The sequence below is a fragment of the Lynx canadensis genome, chromosome B1, assembly GCF_007474595.2.
Source record: "Lynx canadensis isolate LIC74 chromosome B1, mLynCan4.pri.v2, whole genome shotgun sequence".
In the NCBI taxonomy this organism is placed as follows: Eukaryota; Metazoa; Chordata; class Mammalia; order Carnivora; family Felidae; genus Lynx; species Lynx canadensis.
In genome coordinates, this window is record NC_044306.2 from 184,725,441 (window position 1) to 184,744,248 (window position 18,808).

At 36.1% G+C, this 18,808-nt stretch overlaps 1 protein-coding gene across 2 annotated transcripts in view; it reads right to left on the reverse strand.

Moving 5' to 3' along the window:
* The window catches only part of TBC1D19 (TBC1 domain family member 19), a 146,269-nt gene that overhangs the window by 118,564 nt on the left and 8,897 nt on the right, over window positions 1-18,808 (reverse strand). Inside the window, exons 2-3 of one of the 2 annotated variants that reach the window (XM_030314072.1) lie at window positions 1,346-1,418; window positions 340-385 (exon numbers count right to left, since the gene is read on the reverse strand). In XM_030314072.1, the coding sequence (XP_030169932.1) occupies window positions 340-385; window positions 1,346-1,418 (119 nt within the window). Of the gene's footprint in view, window positions 1-285; window positions 386-1,345; window positions 1,419-18,808 lie in introns of those variants that run through there. The other variant, XM_030314073.1, reaches the window with a different exon arrangement.

Here is an 18,808-nt window from a genome sequence, read left to right on the forward strand (position 1 = left end):
TTGCTTTATAAAGAGAGAAGAAGGGTAATATCCAAAATGGCACCAATAAAAAGAATGTTGATAAGCTTCAGTTATCTGAAATATTAACTTATTTCCCTAACTATACTGGATAAAGGAGTTATTAATATAAAAATTTTGGTGGTAAAAACCCCCATATGGTCATTACTCATTCTCAGGCAAGACTGTAATTTTTAAATATATCAACTTATGTGAAATGTTATATAAATACTAATGAGAAATAATAATATAATGAGTGTACATAGCAATATTATATTCATTACTTACAAAGTAAATACAGCTAAACGTAACAGTATCTCAAAATAGGTAGGAAAAACTCACACACTCAGTTCACTATAAACAGCATTCTGAAGTTTCTTCTCCCAACCTATTTTTTTAAAAAAAGAATAAAACATGTGAACATATTAGTTTTAAAAAGAAGCATACATTGTAATAAAGCATATCTCACTAAAACTCTGACATCATATTCATTTGTGAAAGAACTTTATCAATTGTCAATTGCTGTGTCAGTGTTATTAAGGAATTATTTCTTACACATCCACTGTGTCCATTGGCAAACACTGAGTAGCAAAATTCTCAACATATTGTCTTTTAAGCAGAACTACCGCACCATCTTCCCCAGATGGGAGGACCATTGCCCCTTCCACGGCTCAGGGGCCAATGAACGCCAAAGCAGAGCTAAGTGATGCACTGCTGGTGCTATGGGGGATGTGCCAAGGGAAGGGCAAGAAACAGCCAGGCACCTGACAAAGACAGATCGTAAGCAGTCACAACTAACTACTTCGTAAACTCCTGAACAACAGAAACATTATTAGAGGTACCCCCAGACCGGTTAGCCTGGCCTCTAACAACTTGAACTTTTCTGGAAAAGTAAACCACTTAACATCTCAATTTCCATGTGCAAGGGTTAGGATAGGGAACCTCTCTTCTTGCTGTCAAGAAAATTAGGATTTCCTTTTCTTTGAAATGACAGAAAAGAAGAGGGGCGGGGGGAAGTATAGAAGGAAAAACAGCTATGAACAAAAAGTAAAAGAGAAGGTGCTTAGCGAGGGAGATTCTTCACACATTCAGGATGTGTTTTGATTAGGAAGTAAACAGTATTTAAAACTGGTTACTGCAAAGCAGTGATTCCCACAGTGATCCTGAATTTTTGCAGCATATCTGAAATATCTGAAATTTCTAATTCTCCTCAACTAGAAACCTATCCAGACACTGTTTCACAATTTTGAATGAGTAACTGGAAGGCCGGTGATAAAATATTCCCTCCAAATAAAGTATTTCTTTCTTTTGCCTTAACGAATTAGGAGGAAAAAAGCAACTTACAAACCTGATATTTTAAAGAATTCCTTAATATCTTCTTTTAGTGATTCAAGTTTAATCTCAGGTCTCTGAAGACTGGCCTAATTTTAGGAAGAAGAAGAAAAAGAAGAAAGGAAAAGACAGAGGTCAAAAGTCAGTCATTTACAAAGGAATGTCCAAACGTGCACACTGTTTTAAAAATTCCTTTTTGAAGTCAGAGCACCTCAGAATTATCTAGAACAGCTCATAAGAAAGAAGACTTTTTCACCTACTCTTAAAATACAGGATCTGTGATGGTACACTGCAGTCTACTCCACACATAAAAACTTATAGCTTAGGAATATTTAATATTTTTATCTAGAATTTTCATCTTTATGAATCTTAATATCTATTTTTCTAGCAGGAAGAACACTCAGCTTTTATAAATCCATTCTCTTAATATTGTGTCAAACATATACAGTGGCATTTACAACTAATGACCAAAAACCCAGTTGCATCCCTAATAGATGGATTTTTCCTCGTCAGATTGCTGCTCAATGCAAACCTGCATTTGTTGTGCGTAATTACAGAAAACACATTAAAATTGCTAGTTCAAAATACGTATTCGTGTCTCCTTCATCTCCACGTGCATGCTTTCTATTCTATTCATTTTTCACACTGTAATATTTACCAAAGGTAATAGTTTCCTCAATTTATAATGGTTTCTGTAATTTTCAAAGTGTTGATCTCTCATCATCTAGCTTTCTCTATCAAATTTTAAAACCACAGTGCTTCAGAAGGCATTTCTATTAGGGTTAACTCATGATAAGCATTTCAAACGTTAAGAAATCAAAAATTGATCTTCCACTCACTACTTTGCTCCTTCTCTTCTATTTTTTAATCTTCATCTATGAAATGACCATGTACCAGATCTTCTAAGTCAGAAACTTCAGTTATTCATAATTCTACTCTAACTCTTTAAGGCACCGACCCCTTTCTGGGAACATGAAACATGACATTGGAGACAGTGAGTTATTGTTTGGTTTGGGGTTTTGCTGTTGTTGTTGTTGTTGTTGTTGTTGTTGTTGTTGTTGTTTCACCTCCCTGATTTCCACATAAAAACAGACCAAGCAACTGAACGGGAAAACCAAAACCCCATGGAAAACATTTACAACAAAACTTGGTGATAAGATATCCCCTACAAACTTAAAATACTAACGGTTGGGGACAAACCAATAGCCACAAGACTTGTATGGTATTAGCGCTTGTGCAGGAAAAAAGCAGAAGGAAGTAAGCAGTGTGGTATGTGATGGATATGAAAACAGGAGAACCCCAAAATAGCCAACACTATTTTCACTGGAACATACGATGAGCCAATTTTAGAACAGGAGCTAAAACTGGGAGGGGTTTTGCCCAACTGAATAGAGCAGATGAAGTCTGAAGAGACTGGAGCAGCCGAGTGGCTATGAATTCTTGACGCTGACCAACCAGCGCCCCCTTTCTAGACAAGGTCACACTAAGGAGAAAATCCTGATAGAGTAATAAAAATTGAGGATGACAGGGAACCAATGGATTGCCTGGAAAAGTGGTAAATAAAGGAAAAGGCATGTATCTTGCCTTTCCTATAGAAACTGCACCACAGGGTAATTACGTAATAGATAAGGGGAAATGTTCCTTGATAAAAAGTATTCTAGCTGATAACTAAAACAGATGTGATATCATCAGAATATCACCATTCTGCAACCTCTAACATATTACTAACTCTAGGCACTGAGCAGAAATAGCTGTTAGCTTTACAAAAGACAACCAGATATTATGTGCTTCTTAACGAAAGAACACTCTAATGCCAGCAGTGATGACCACAGGGGAGACACTCAGTCTGATCAAGCCAGTGGTCCAGCTGTCAATTTATAAGTCACGTAAAGGACAAACATGTTAAGTTGCACCATGAGGGCGCAATCACAAAAATCCAGGAGATGAGAAATTCTAAAGGTCAAATGGCTCTGTTCTTTAGTTAATAAAGTGTAAGAAAAACCAAAGGAAGGAGAAAAAAACCAGTAGATTAAAAAAAAAACATAACAAAAAAATTTTTAATTGGCAAGACTGAGTTAGGGTGTCTTAGTGTGAGGGATATACCCTTGGTTAATAAAACTATCAAGAAATGCAGGAAAGTGATAACCATAAAAATCAGGTTGTTGGGGAGGGAGGAGTTTGTGATGAGTGGGGCAAAAGGAAGGGATTCTGGTGTGGCAAAGTTTCATTGTTTCACCAGGGTGGTTGTTACAAGGTTGTTCATCTTATAGTTCATTACATCATAGGTTTGTTTTATAAAGTTTATATCTGTGTTTTATTTTACAATAAAGAGCGTCAAAAAAGAAAAAGAAAACTACATCTCCTAATTTATTCTCTCGCCATTCTAAAGTCCCACAAGTAAGCCTAAGCCCTTACCATTCCTCATCTGGGTCAAGGTAACAGCTTCTGAACTGGACATCTTGCCACTTTATTTACATTCCAATTACTCCCTAGGGAGCATTCTCATACTCCCTTAGCCTACTTTTTCTTCTTTCTTAGCATTCACTACCTCCTAATATACCATATGATTCATGTATTTACTGTGTTTATTGGCATGCTGTCTATCATCATTCACCAGAAGCGGTGAGCTCCCTAAGGCAGAGGTCTTTGTCTTTTTGTTCACTGCTGTATCCCAAGTGCTTAGAATAGTTACTTTCACACAGCAGGTGTTCAATAAATGTTTGCTGAATACATGAACCAATGTCTCCCTTTACTAAATCCATCCTCCAGTGTCTTCTTCCCCAAACAAGGCTTTCCTGACTGCAAATCTCCACAGCATACACAGGAAGTCTAAACTGTTCAAAAGGGCACACTTGCCCTTCACGATGTAGACCAACTTACCTCTCCAAATTTATCAGCTGCCCCTCCACCAAGCTAACAACATCGTGTCTTTTCTTACACCTCTTCCCTCAAAACACCCTACTCCTTAGTCACAGTGAACTACATTCACTGATCCCCCAACTGCCATATATTTTAAGGGTTCCAGGCCCCCCCACCCCTTGCCTACAAAGATAGTACACTCCGTTTCTCTGTGATGGCATTTATCAGATTACACTGTAATTTTCAGCTCACCTATTTTTCTTTTTGACTCTTAAATTCAAAGGCAAGGATCATGAATTCATTTTTGCATATCAAGTATTAACTCTAGTAATTGTTGCGTGACAAAATTATATTGATCCAACCATGTCCTAGCCTTTTTAACCAATTTTCACCCAAATAAACAAGGAGCTTCATAAAACCTATGTTTTAACTAAAAAGACTGGTTTCCATTCTGTTATTCCTAGGATTTTAAAACTGCAAAACCTGGCTCATCATTCAAAAGTACTAGAGCAAAAGGAAATAGATTTTCTTTTACTAAGCCTATATTTGGAAATGACTCAGAAGTCACATAATTTAAAGAATTTCAAGACAAAAAACTGGTCATTCCTTCTAAACATTTTCAAATATTTTAAGGTTGCTAGACTTCCTAGATGTATTTTTTTTTAATCAAAGGCAAACCAAATTCCTAATCATCAACAGAATTATAAAAATCTTAAGAAATTTGAAAAACAAAAGCAGGGTCACTGATAGGAGGACAACATGGTAAGACAGTTCTCAAACATGTTTTAGTATAGCAGCATAATCCTTTTTTCAAATGAAATCTGAACCCAATGAAAAACCGTACTATATAAAATACATGGAAAGTGATATAAGTAGACAACGCAAAGGAGTGTTTTCTCATTGTCGAAGGTATAGTTATATTAAAAATGTATGTCTTTATTATGCTATAGCCTCAATAATCCAGTTTGTTTTCGCACTTTGCTTTGGTTGCTCAATATAAGGAAAAAGTCTTGATTCACAGAGATAAGTGCTTTCACTTTTAATAGCCTTCCTGGCCATGTCAGCACACTCACAAATTAAACTGCTGCCGGAAATCAAAAGAGTAATGGGAACTTTTTATTTTGAAAACAAATCCCGAAATCATTTACTACAAATACAAAAATCAGACAAGCTTCTGATGCTTATAACTGCTAAACCTACACATATCATGATGTTGTTCTCACACGATTTGTCACTGGCTGGCTTGTCCCACATCGCAGCAGTCCACCACGAAGGGAGCTTTGTTGAGCAGGTGCACCTACACTCTTCCTACCCCTGCAGTAGGATCCTCGCCCAAATATTCTGAAAGACTCGTGCAGAATTATATCCTTCCTCATCAGCGACACATTTCTAAGTGTCCTTAACATATGAAGATGATGAAAGCAATAGGGTTTTATCCTGGGACCTATTTAGAGACAAGTTAATTTGGAAGCACGACAGTGGATTATGAAGTATTTAATATAAAAATGCATCTGAAAGAGTGTTGCTTATTAATATATTTTTAAATTAAGAATTTTTAAATGAATAGGACATTTCCTGAGTCCTTGGATATATCCGAGCACAGTTTTGAAACTACTTGGGACTAAATAAGGATAGGATTTGGCATCAGAAGACCTTGAATTATCTCTCAGCCTTATTTATTATCTTGGTCAAGTCATTTAACCTCTCTGTATTCTCTATTCTCAGTGTTCTTTATCTAATAGGGAAAGTAATATCTGAACTAGGTTATTGTGAGACTCACATAAAAAAAAAATTTCAAAGTTATTTTTAGGCTGTTGAAGTCCAGTGTAGATTAAAGTTGTGTTATAAAATATAAGAGATGTCCAGATGGCAGTGGACTAAATGTAAAAGACTTCCAGGGAAGGAGTGCCTGGAGGTACAGGTTTTTAAATCTACAACAAAATTTAAGCCTTTCTTTAAACAAAATGCCTTTAGCTCACTATGAGAGCTGGCAAAAATATGATCAAAAATATAATCTAATGAGAGTGTACATTGCCCTGCATATATCCTTCACCCATTTATTTATGTTGACATTTCTGACATCCTCTACCATTCTGCACTGTAAAAACACATGACTGTCTCTGCCCCCTCTGCCCCTGACACACACACACACACACACACACACACACACACACACACATCCAGTTTCTTTCCACGTCCACCATAACAGTCTTAAGCCAAAGCATTAGCCACTGGCCATCCTAAATTTCTAAACCTGGTGAGTAAAGAAAATTGGAGAAATAAGTGGCTAATGTCGCGGGTGAGTCAAAGAAACTGGGAAGTAACGTGAGACTAGATACTCCATGAAGAACAACCAGGGCACAGCAAGGTCTACAAAGAGGGTTCCAGTGATCTTTTAATTCCCTCTAAAGAGGCCCCAGCCTATCCATTTCTCACTATGCCACCATGCTAATCTTGGACTTCATCTTTCTGTGTCTGAAGAGTCACAGAATTTCAGGGTTAAAAGAAACTACAGAGTTTTTATAGGTCAACTAACCATTTAATAGCTGACTGTCCTCTCAAAGGGGTTTTGTAGCTTAAAAACTCTAACTCAGAAACTCTAAACTAGCTTTCTAGCTTAGAAACTCACTACATCCCTATCTTAGCCAATTCCATCTTTGAATTATTCCATTAGAAAATTCTTTATTATGAGCTAAAATTGACTACTCTTACCATCTGCCACCATCACAAACACACAAACACACACATAATGTCACAGAAAATAAGCCTTATCCCTTTTCTGTAAGAGACCCTCAAATATTCGAAGAAAACTACTGAGTCTTCCCTAAAAGCTTCTTTTATCAAGGTCACATATATTTACAGATGTTCCAAGTTCTCTTTATATGACAGATTCTTCTCACCACCCTGCCCATTCTTCTCTGGGCAAAGTCTAGTGCAAACAGTCCACTACTGTAATAACTTCCTAACTGACCTCTCTACTTTCCTCTTTCCACTAGACCCCTGATTCTCAAACTTTTAATGCTCAGGAACCTCACTCTCTTAAAAATTGAGGATCTGAGAGTACTTTATGTGGATGATATCAACTGATATTTATAGCATAAGAAATTAAAACAGAAAAAAACACATTTGTTTATTATTATGGAATTTCCTCAGAAAATTGGAAACTGAATTACTACATGATGCAGCCATTTCAATTCTGGGTATATACTCAAAAGGGACTTGAACATATATTTGCACACGCATGTTCATAGCAGCATTATTCACAATAACTAAAATGTGGAAGCAACCCAAGTGTCCACAGACAAATGGATAAGCAAAATATGATATGTACACACAATGAAATACTACTCAACCCTTAAAAAGGAAGAAAGTTCTAACACATCTACAACATGGATGAACCTTGAGAACATTATGCTAAGTGAAGGTAAGCCAGTCACAAAAAGAGAAATACTATATGATTTTACATATATGAAGTGCTTACAACAAATTCAAAGTCAACAAAGTCAAATTCATAGAAACAGAAAGTAGAATGGTGGTTGCCAGGGGCGATGGGGAAGGTGGGAATGGAGAGTTAGCGTTTAGGGGGTACCAAGTTCTAGTTTGGGATAATGAAAACGTTCTGCAGATGGATGGTTTAGTAATGGTCACAAAGCAATGTGAATTAATGAATGTCACCAAACTACACACTTAAAAAGGGTTCAAATGGTAAATTTTATGCATATTTTACCACAATAAAAATTATTTATTAACTCATTTAAAAATAACAATATAGGGGCGCCTGGGTGGCTCAGTCGGTTGAGAGTCCGACTTCAGCTCAGGTCACGATCTCGCGGTCCGTGAGTTCGAGCCCCGCGTCGGGCTCTGGGCTGATGGCTCGGAGCCTGGAGCCGGCTTCCGATTCTGTGTCTCCCTCTCTCTCTGCCCCTCCCCCGTTCATGCTCTGTCTCTGTCTCAAAAATAAATAAACGTAAAAAAAAAAAATTAAAAAAAAAATAACAATATAAACCCATTATATATTAGCCTAAATATTTCTATTTAAAAAAAACTGTATTTTCAGAAACAGAAATTCGTGAGAAAAAGAGGCACTGTTTTACATTTCTACAAATCTTTGATGTTTGGCTTAATTGAATACAGCTGGATTCTTTTTTTTTTTTTTTTTTAATTTTTTTTTTTCAACGTTTATTTATTTTTGGGACAAAGAGAGATGGAGCATGAACGGGGGAGGGGCAGAGAGAGAGGGAGACACAGAATCGGAAACAGGCTCCAGGCTCCGAGCCATCAGCCCAGAGCCTGATGCGGGGCTCGAACTCACGGACCGCGAGATCGTGACCTGGTTGAAGTCAGACGCTTAACCGACTGCGCCACCCAGGCGCCCCGAGCTGGATTCTTCAATCTGCTGTGATATTCCATCTGTGGCACTGTTATTTTGATTGATGTGTATGAAAAAAATCAGTGTCACACAGAGATGTAACTGGACAGAGGAGAGTATTTTAATATCCTTTTCAGATATTGTAGATATTCTCCTTTAATAGTATAAATAGTATACCAAAATTTGACTAGTATTTACCTAAAAATTAGTTGCAATGTGGAATCTGAACATCAATAAACTTTTTATGTTTTATTACATAAACATGCATCATTTTGCCTTGTACTTTAAACCATTCTTCTACCTATACATGATCTCATAACATTATGCATTGATCGTTTTGAATATATGAAGTGATGCAGTAGATCAAAAACACTTTATCAAAAAACATCAAAGTAACATTCTTTAACATCACCATCAATATCATCAGAAAAGTGTTTAAATATTGGGAAGCCATCAATTTCACAGTGGTGGATTCAAGCTTGAATTTTATCATTCGCAAGAGATAATAGTTTTCCTTGAAATAACAGGTCAATGTTGCTCATTTTAGAGAAAATATCAGCCCAAGTCCGAATGACAATAGTTTGTCAATTGCTCTTTCAAGTAAAAATGGTGTTTCACTTAAAAAAGAGTAGAAGGAGCTGGGCAATTCAGCTTGCATCTCAACGGCAGGAATACTTTTTTCTGGATAATCATATTTCAATACACAGTAGAAGTGTCTTATGCACACTTTCTAATTCCTCAAATAGAATATTGTAAAAATGTGTATTCAAGGAATGAGATTTAATAAAATTAATAATTGTTTACTGTTTCATCAAGGACATTCAAGTAAAACTGACTTTTTTTTTTTTTTAACCGTGACTATTCAGTGGTGAAGAATACAATGACTACTTTGGTACTACTTTGGAATGAGTTTGGTACCAGTTCCCGGTTTTGAGCTAAGACACTGACAGTTAAACCCATCACCATTGCTTCTGTGCTGATGCAAATGTTAGCACAATAAACTTTTTAATGGTTGTATTATATAAAATAATTTTGGCCTGAAAGGGTCTTAGGGGCCACCGGAGATCCACAGACCATACTTTAAGAACCACTGTGCTAGACTTTAGCTTTCTTGAGGACAGCTGTCTTTCACAATTAGATATTTGCCCTGCCATACAGATGAGTCACTCCAATAAAATGTATCCCTAGTAATAACTCTTTTTCTGGAAAAGACACCCAATTTAGATTCTTCTGGGTAGTCAAGGGAGGGGCAAAAGTTTCTCTTGAGGCTGAAAGATCTTGACTGTCTTCAGCTCAAAACAGTCCATGTACCAATGCGGCACATTTTGGAGAGACTTGCTCTGAACTCCTTCACTCTCAGGAAGTGTCCTACAACAGAAAACTTCTTGCTGTGCCTACATTGGGAATTCACTCCAATTTTCCATCTTGAGTGCTACCTAAACCTTCCCTGTCCTGAGCTGTGTCCTTTCAGTCCTTTCAGTATATTTATATCCTACTTATTTACAGTCTTCTTTCAATAATTAATTGAACACTTCCTATGTGCCAGTTGCTGAACATAAAAGAAAAGACATCATTCTCCCTCACTCAAGGAACTCACAAGGTATTGAGGGACATAAAAAGCTGGGGTGCCTAGCTGGTTCAGTCAGTAGAGCATGCGACTCTTGATCTCAGGGTCGTGAGTTCGAGCCCCATGTTGGGTGTAGAGATTACTTAGAATTTTTTTTTAAAAAAGAAAAAGTGTGACAAATAAATGCTCTTTCCCACATCAATCTGCAAACATGTTTATCATTAATATCACTGTTTTAGATTTTATCTAATTTCTTCCATCACCACAGAAGAGAGGTTTGATTAAAACATGTTGAATTGCGTATCCCCAGTCCTTCCTAATACTTTTGGTTCTTTCCGAAACTGTAGACCATCTCTGTTTCTAAAATGCAAGTAGTCCCAGTGGACATGCATTGTAGCCAGGAATGAGTTTTAGTTACAAATTGGAAATTTTGGCTCTGTGCAAGCTGACCATGCCTTACATGGTGCGTTGTATAATTCAAGCCCTGCTCTGGGTTCTCTCACCTGAAGATGTAGCCCTCCTTGGTTTTCTTTTGCTGACGTCCCACAGCTGACTCACTTCTCTGCTACCACTGGGTGTCTTATCCCCCTTATTCCATATCTTCTTAGCTTCCTTTCATAATACACTTAATGACTGAACCAGTCTTCGGTTCACATTTAGTAACCAATCTTTTCCCTCTCACTTCAGCTTGGCTTTCCCTAATTCAAAAACCCTACATGATCTTCTCTAATCAATCCGGTGCTGAAATAAAATGCAAAGAGATATACTTACTCAAAGCAAACCCGTATGTTAATAGTTATCTTACCCCTCAAGTACATAAATTCTATAAGACGTTCCTTATTTTGAAATTCTATCCACCACAATTCATGTCTTCACTGTTTTTAGAAGGTAGGGGAGGGACAGCAAAGTATTCCCCAAATTGAGAAGGCACTTTGAGAACAGAAATGAAACCCCACAAAGTTTACACAGAGTTTTACCGGGTAACTTACTGCCAGGGCGGATCAGGCACACGACGATTCAGGTGCTGTATATTTATTCTCCATAAAGTCTACACCTTAGTGTGACCTTAGGCTTTATAGCGTAACAGGATGTGTAGGACACTGTAGTGAGATCAAAGAGTCTGCACGCCCCTAATTGACAGCTAAACTTTAGATCTTGTGGCACAAGAGTGCATCGGGAAAGAGAAAAATTATGTTATCTTTAATGGATTCATGAGAGGTCAAAGCAACCCTCCCCTCATCCTAGCCTTGGTGGGCATTTCTAAGTTTTATATATATTAATCCCCAGGGGGCCAGGAACACGTAACCCCAGGAGAGGTGATCCAGTGAACATGAACAAAATGAAGGGCCAAAGATGGAGTCAGTATTGTCATCACGCCTACAATGGTCTTACTTTCCAGGATTAAAGGACACAACAAACGCCAAGACAGATATGGGTAAGATGATACTCTTCCCTGGTTCACACACCAAACACCATCAGAGTCCCTAAATTATTAATTTATATATCAACTCTAGTAGTCCAATCTGAAGCTTAACCATATATATGCCATATCCCACCCTAGAGGGGAAAAAAAAAAGACAGAAGACAGTAAGCCCTACTCATGGCACAGGCCTATCAATACCGATATATGTTCTATCTATACATGTCTTAAAGAAAATATATTTAATTAAAATCTATTTAAATCCATGAAATATTCATTTCTCTATAATAAATGATAAATGAATGCCAGTTCCTTCTCTCCTTTTTATGATCTCTAAATTCTCTCTGTATGTATATATTTCTGATAATGATAAATAAAAAACAATATTAGAGATATAATTCCATAAGGTTTTTAGTGAGGGACACCAGCACTGAGATGCTCTGGGGTTCTGAACTTATGACAACATCCTATCAGTTATATTATTCCTTCCCTCTCCAAAGCCTATCTTCTTTCAGTCTCCTTCCTTTTACAATTCTATTATTCATAATAACAATCTGAGCAACAAGACTTATTAAATACTTAATGGAATGGAAATAACATTTGAGGTTTTACACAACATCCATTTTAAATACAAGTAATGAATGATACAAAATAACAATGTTGATCTTGGTGCTAAATATCAAATTTGAATTAAGCTATCACTCTAGTGTCTAGAGGATGAGCGAGCAAATTCAATTTTAAGATGGAAGTTGACCTGGGGCGCCTGGGTGGTTCAGTCGGTTGAGCATCCGACTTTTGATTTTGGCTCAGGTCATGATCTCAGGGTCGTGAGATCAAGCCCTGCATCAGGCTCCATGCTGAGTGTGGAGTCTGCTTAAGATTCTCTCTCTCTCTCTACCCCTGCCCCTCTCCCCTGCTCGCACTCTCTAGCTCTTAAAACCACCACCAACAACAAAACAAAACAAAAAAAACCAAAAAACCAAACAGGTGCAGGTTGACTTTATAACAAAATAACTCAGGAAAACTCAGAAATCAAAAAACATAACCTCTTTCCAGAAACACAAAATTCCATGTTACCATGCTAAGATCTTAGATAATTAAACTTTAATCTACAAAAGAATACATTAAAATGCACTTTAATTATAATGTTAAAAAAGAAGTGCTAATGGTAGACTTTCTTTTGCTAAAGAAAGTCTAAAAATCATTTATATTTGTCTTTGAAATATTCTGTGCGATTTTAATTTTCTAATTAAGTTGAACCAACACTGTTCTAGCACTTCCAGAGTATACTCAGACAAAATGAAGACAGTACGGAAAATGCTGGGGGCAGAAAACTGCCCTCATGGTTAAAACTGTAAAGGCACGTAACAAATAAACAGTCACTTGTTTAAAAGCATGTTATTAAAACTGATTGTCAAGTTGCCTTTTAAGAGTTAGCTTATTTCTTTAAATGTCTGCAGTAGAGAATATACGCTAAGGGAAAGTTGTTATTACATATTTTTTCAAGTCCAAGATTGCTTTAATATTAAAACATCTATAATTACATTCTTTTAAAGTATAAATCTATAACATTACATCTTTTACTTTATGTATCACAAGAACCAGCCAAATGTAAGTTGAGTTCCCATGAACTCATCATCTCCTTACCCTGCTTTATCTTTCTTTCTCTTACCTTGCCCTATTTTTTATTATACCGAAGCAATTTACTGATGTTACATTATCCTTTATTTAAAATTCCAAGACCTGAAAAGCTTTGAAAAACAGTCTTTTCATAACTGAATTGATGGCATAATGGGTCCTGACTTGAACTCACTTAGTGGCAAAAATCTGATCTGACCTGAATTGACATGAGACTATTTATAGTCCTTATTTATCACACTTAGTATGAAAATTCACACATTTTGCTGCAGAAATATTAATTTATATAATTACAAGGTGCTACAAGACCATGGTAGGGATAGTAAATAACATAGAATATGCATGAATTACCTTTATAAAATTAGAAAAAAATTTGAATTCCAAAACATACCTGGCCCCGGGTTTTAGATAAAAGACTGTGGACCTGTATTTATTTGTAATACTATCACTTCTCCATGATAGCAGAACTTTATTTTACTCACTGTTGTATCCCCAGGGAGTAGAATTGTGCCCAACATATACTAAATGCTCAATAAATACTTATTGAATAATCAAATAAAAAACCGTATTTAATTAATATAAATGGAGTTCAAAATAGAAAGAGACAAAAATACTTCCTTGGGACAGTAATCTCCAAATAAGGTTATATCCTACACAGGTCTTGAATCTCTTATTTGCAATTCTGAAGTACGAACAGCTTTGAAAACAAAGAATTTGTCATCATTGCTTATTTTCTAGAACTTGAAGTTTTCTTATAAATTAAGAAACAATTATTAACTTATCAGAGCTCAAGCTTGAATAAAAAAAAATCCTTACAGGAAACACATTTTCAAAGAAAAGCAGAGTCTCGTGTAAGACTTTGAACTCCTTATAAGTAAAGATGCTTTCAGCAATCTTTTATCGCCCAGTAAAGTATCTGGCACACAGCTCCACATATGCTGTTCAAGTTAACATTAAAAAGGAAGAATCTGATAAATATCATATGACTTCACTCCTATGTGGAATCTGAGAAACAAAAAAGATGAACATAGGGGAAGGGAAGCAATAATAAGATAAAAACAGAGAGGGAGGCAAACTGTAAGAGAATCTTAAGAGAACAAACTGAGGGTTGCTTGGAGGGGTGTTGGGTGGGGGATGGGCTAAGTGGGTGATGGGCACTAAGGAGAGCATTTGTTGGGATGAGCACTGGGTGTTATATGTAAGTGAGGAATCACTAAATTCTACTTCTGAAACCATTATTACACTATCTGCTAACTAACTTGGACCTAAATAAAACTTAAAAAATATTAAAAAGAAAACTCTAGATTTATTCTATTTCCTAAATACATGTTGAGCACCTGGCTCACGCAGTCATTTTGCTAGGTGTAGGATAGAGCAGAACAATGCAGACATACTCTCTTCCTGCTTTCATGAAACTTACACTTTAATGAGGAAAGCAGACATTTCAAAAATAAATACAGGGGCACCTGGGGGGCTCAGTCAGTTAAGCATCCAACTTCAGCTCAGGTCACAATCTCCTGGTTCGTGAGTTTGAGCCCTGCATTGGGTTCTCTGCTGTCAGCTCAGAACCTGCTTCAGATTCTCTGTCTCCCTCTCTGCCCCTCCCCCCCCTCTCTCTCTCAAAAATAAACAAACCAAAAAATAAAATAAAATAAAAAATAAATGCAGGTGTGATAAATATTACAAAAAAGAAACTTCCAGGTACTACAGGCCACTAAACTGGGAGGTTATGTGAGACCTACAAAGTTTGGATGGTCATGGCTGAAAGAGTAGAGTGAAGAACAGTATCACCAAGCTTTGTAGGCATAATCAAGGATTTTGAACATTTTTCAAAGGGCCCTAATAAGCAGTGAGGGTATTAAGCAATCTTACTTGGACTTTCAAGGAATGCTCAGGCTTATGTTAACTGAGAACTTACTATGTGCCAGGCATATTATCTTGTTCAATCCTCACAAATGAGACTTATATTTCCAAGTTGATGGAGGAGCTGATCAGCAGACCTGCAGAGAACAACTAGTAAAGCCTGGGAGGAAAATCAACTATCTGAAGGCAGAAGAGAGTTGCTGAGAGAACAAGAACTAAAGTAACAGAAAGGGAAACATCTTGAGAGATGAACTGGTGTCTATAGCCATGTCTTCCCTGGAATCATTCTGAGCATAGACAAGAGGCTGAGAATCAATACAAACCCAGTACAAAGTAGGGCTACCAACAGTGGACAGAGAAATAAGGAGAGCTTTGCCCCAGACTTGGAGATCTTAAGCACATAGCTTTGATTTGTCCTCAAGAAATTTTTTTGAATACTGGGATTCTGCAGAGTAGAAAGATAAAAACCTAAGCAGGAAACCTCTGAAAAGTTTTTTTTAAGTCTGACAAGAAAAAGATTAGACGTTGGGACCCAAAGGGAAAAGGACCTCTAGAATACATCAAATTCTTAGTTGAAACCCTTGGAGAGCCAGGAAAAAAAAATAGAGGAAGATTGAGCCTAAGAGTCTAAAACTCAGCCTCAATACAGAACATTCCCCAATTGGATTATGGTAACCAGTCATAAGACTATCTCCCCAGTGGAAAAGAGGGTGAATCCTCAATAAAGTTAGATATCATCTAGAAGCTTTACAGTTTTTTGTACACAATGTCTAGCATCAAATAAAAATTTACTAGTCACACCAACAGACAAAATTAAATAAACAAAGCTAAGAGAAAATAACACCATAAACAGATATCTACACGTGATCTAGATATTGGTGTTAACTGACAAGGACTTTAAAATAATTATGAATTATATGTTTTTTGAAAAAGAGGAAAAAATGGACAAAATAGATGAAAAGCAGATAATTTTACCTGAGAATTGGAAACCATAAAGAAGAAACATCTGGAAATTTTGAACTGAAAAATACACCATGTGAATAAGAACGCATTAGATGGATTCACCAGGAGATGTGAAAATAGCCTAAACGGGATTAGTGAAGTGGAGGGTGAAAAGAAAAGATCCACATTGATGCACAGAGAAAAAAAAAAAAATAATGCAAAACACAGAAAAAGAGTACTGGAGACAAGTGGGATTCAGTGAAAAGTCTAACATGTATAAATTGAAGTCTCAGAAAGAGAGGAGAGAGAAAATGTGGCAGAATAAATATTGGAACAAATAACGGCCAAGAATTTTCCAAAACTGGTGAAAAGATATCAACCCCAGATTTAATAAGCCCCACAAACTCAAACCAGAATAAATTAAATAATAATAACACAAACAACAACAATATAAACAACAATACAATAATTCAAACAACAAATAATAAAACAAACAAATAATAATAACACACCAGAGCACATTTTAACAAAACTACCAAACACCAAAGACATAAACGTTAAAAGCAGTCAGGGTATGCTGGGGTGGGGGGCATACCAGTGGATAACAAAAAAAATTAATGTCTGACTTCATAAAACAGACACCAAAATCCCCCCCAAAAAAAGTCTCAACATGGCTGAAAAAAAAATTACTACCAACTTTGAAAGCTATATGCATAAAAAAATCCTTCAATAATGAAGATGAAATAAAGACATCATCAGACAAATATAACTGAAGAATTCATCACCAAGAAACTAAAAATAGTTATAATAAAAGAAAAATAATCTCAGGGTAAATATGGAAATATAGAAGGAAATGAGCAAAAAAAGGATAAAAATGTGGTTAAATATGAGTAAATATGGACTATTGATGCTACAAAACAATAATAGCAATGTCTTGAGGGATTTAAATTACACACAAAAGGCATGGCAAAAATAACAAAAGGAAAAAGCCATAAATGAGTAAAGTGTTCTAAGTTCTAGAATTATATAAAAGGGAACTAGTAAAAGTAATAATTTATTTGAGATTTATGCATTACATATATAATTGATATGAGATTAATCAAAAATAAATTTTGTAACATCTAGGGTAGCTATTTAAAGAACAGTAAAACAATGTGTAACTAACACATTAACAGAGAGAAAAATAATAAAACATTTGAATAACAGTTGAATAATCAGAAAAATAAAGAAAACATAATATAAAGCAAACAGATCAATTAAAAAAAACAAATATTAAGACAGGAAATACAAATGCAATATATCAGTAAATTCATTGAATGTAAATAGACTAAACAATACAACTAAAAGACAATGGCTGTGAGGCTCCTGGGTGGCTCAGTCAGTTAAGCGTCCAACTTCGGCTCAGGTTATGATCTCACGGTACATGAGTTCAAGCGCCACGTCAGTCTCTGTGCTGACAGCTCAAAGTCTGGCGCCTGCTTCAGATTCTGTACCTCCTCTCTCTCTGTGCCCCTCCCCTGCTCACTCTCTGTCTCTCTCTCAAAAATAAACATTAAAAAAAATTTTTTAAAAAGACAATGGTTATTAGACTGGATTTAAAAAATAACTATATTTTGCCAATGGTTTCAACAGACACATCTTAAATACAGTCACAGAAAGGGTGAAAATAAAAGTATGGAAAAAGTCATACTATGCAACCACTAACCAAAGAAAGCTAGTATAGGTACACTAACATCAGCAAAACAGATTTTAAGGCAAAAAACTCACTAGAAATAAAGGACATTTCATAATGACTAAGGGGTTAGGCCATCTAGAAGATATCACAATATAAATCTTACACAACCAATAAAATAGCCTTAAAATATAGAAAGCAAAAAACTGAGTGTTAAAGACATAGACAAAGATACAATCATGGTGGGAGATTTTAACATATTTCTTTCAATAGCTGATAAAATAAGCAGAAAAAATTCAGTAAGATTATAGAAAAGGTGAACAGCATAATTAACAAGTAGACCTCAGTGGCATATCTCATTGAACCAACAGTGACAGTATACACATTTTTTCCTAGTGCACATGGAACACTTAGCAAAGTTGATTATATATTGGGTTATAAAGCAAGTCCCTAAAATTTTACATAAATAGAATATCTCAATTGCTTAGAAACTAAGCAATATACTTTAGAATACCCTTGGGTCAAATTTAAAATTACAAAAAATATAAAATATTTTGAATGAAAGGATAATGAAAATATGATTCATTAAAACTGTGGGATACAGTTAAAGTAGTGCATAGAGGGAAAATTATAACCTTAAATACATATTTTATTTATTTATTTATTTTTTTAAATTTTTTTTTTTTCAACGTTTATTTATTTTTGGTACAGAGAGAGACAGAGCATGAACGGGGGAGGGGCAGAGAGAGAGGGAGACACAGAATCAGAAACAGGCTCCAGGCTCTGAGCCATCAGCCCAGAGCCCGACGCGGGGCTCGAACTCACGGACCGCGAGATCGTGACCTGGCTGAAGTCGGACGCTTAACCGACTGCGCCACCCAGGCGCCCCTAAATACATATTTTAGAAACGAAGAATGGTTTCAAGTCCTTGATGTATACTTCCATTTCAAGAAACTAATAACAACAGAAACCAAACAACCAAAACCAGAACAAAACAAAACAAAACAAAAACCCAGCAAATCAATCCTAAAGAAAGTGAGAAGCAATTAATAATAAAGATATGATACAAACTTAAGGCAAAATCAGCAAAGCCGAAATTGTTTTTGATGAGATTAATCAACTGAGAGACCCCTAGCAAAACTGTTCAAA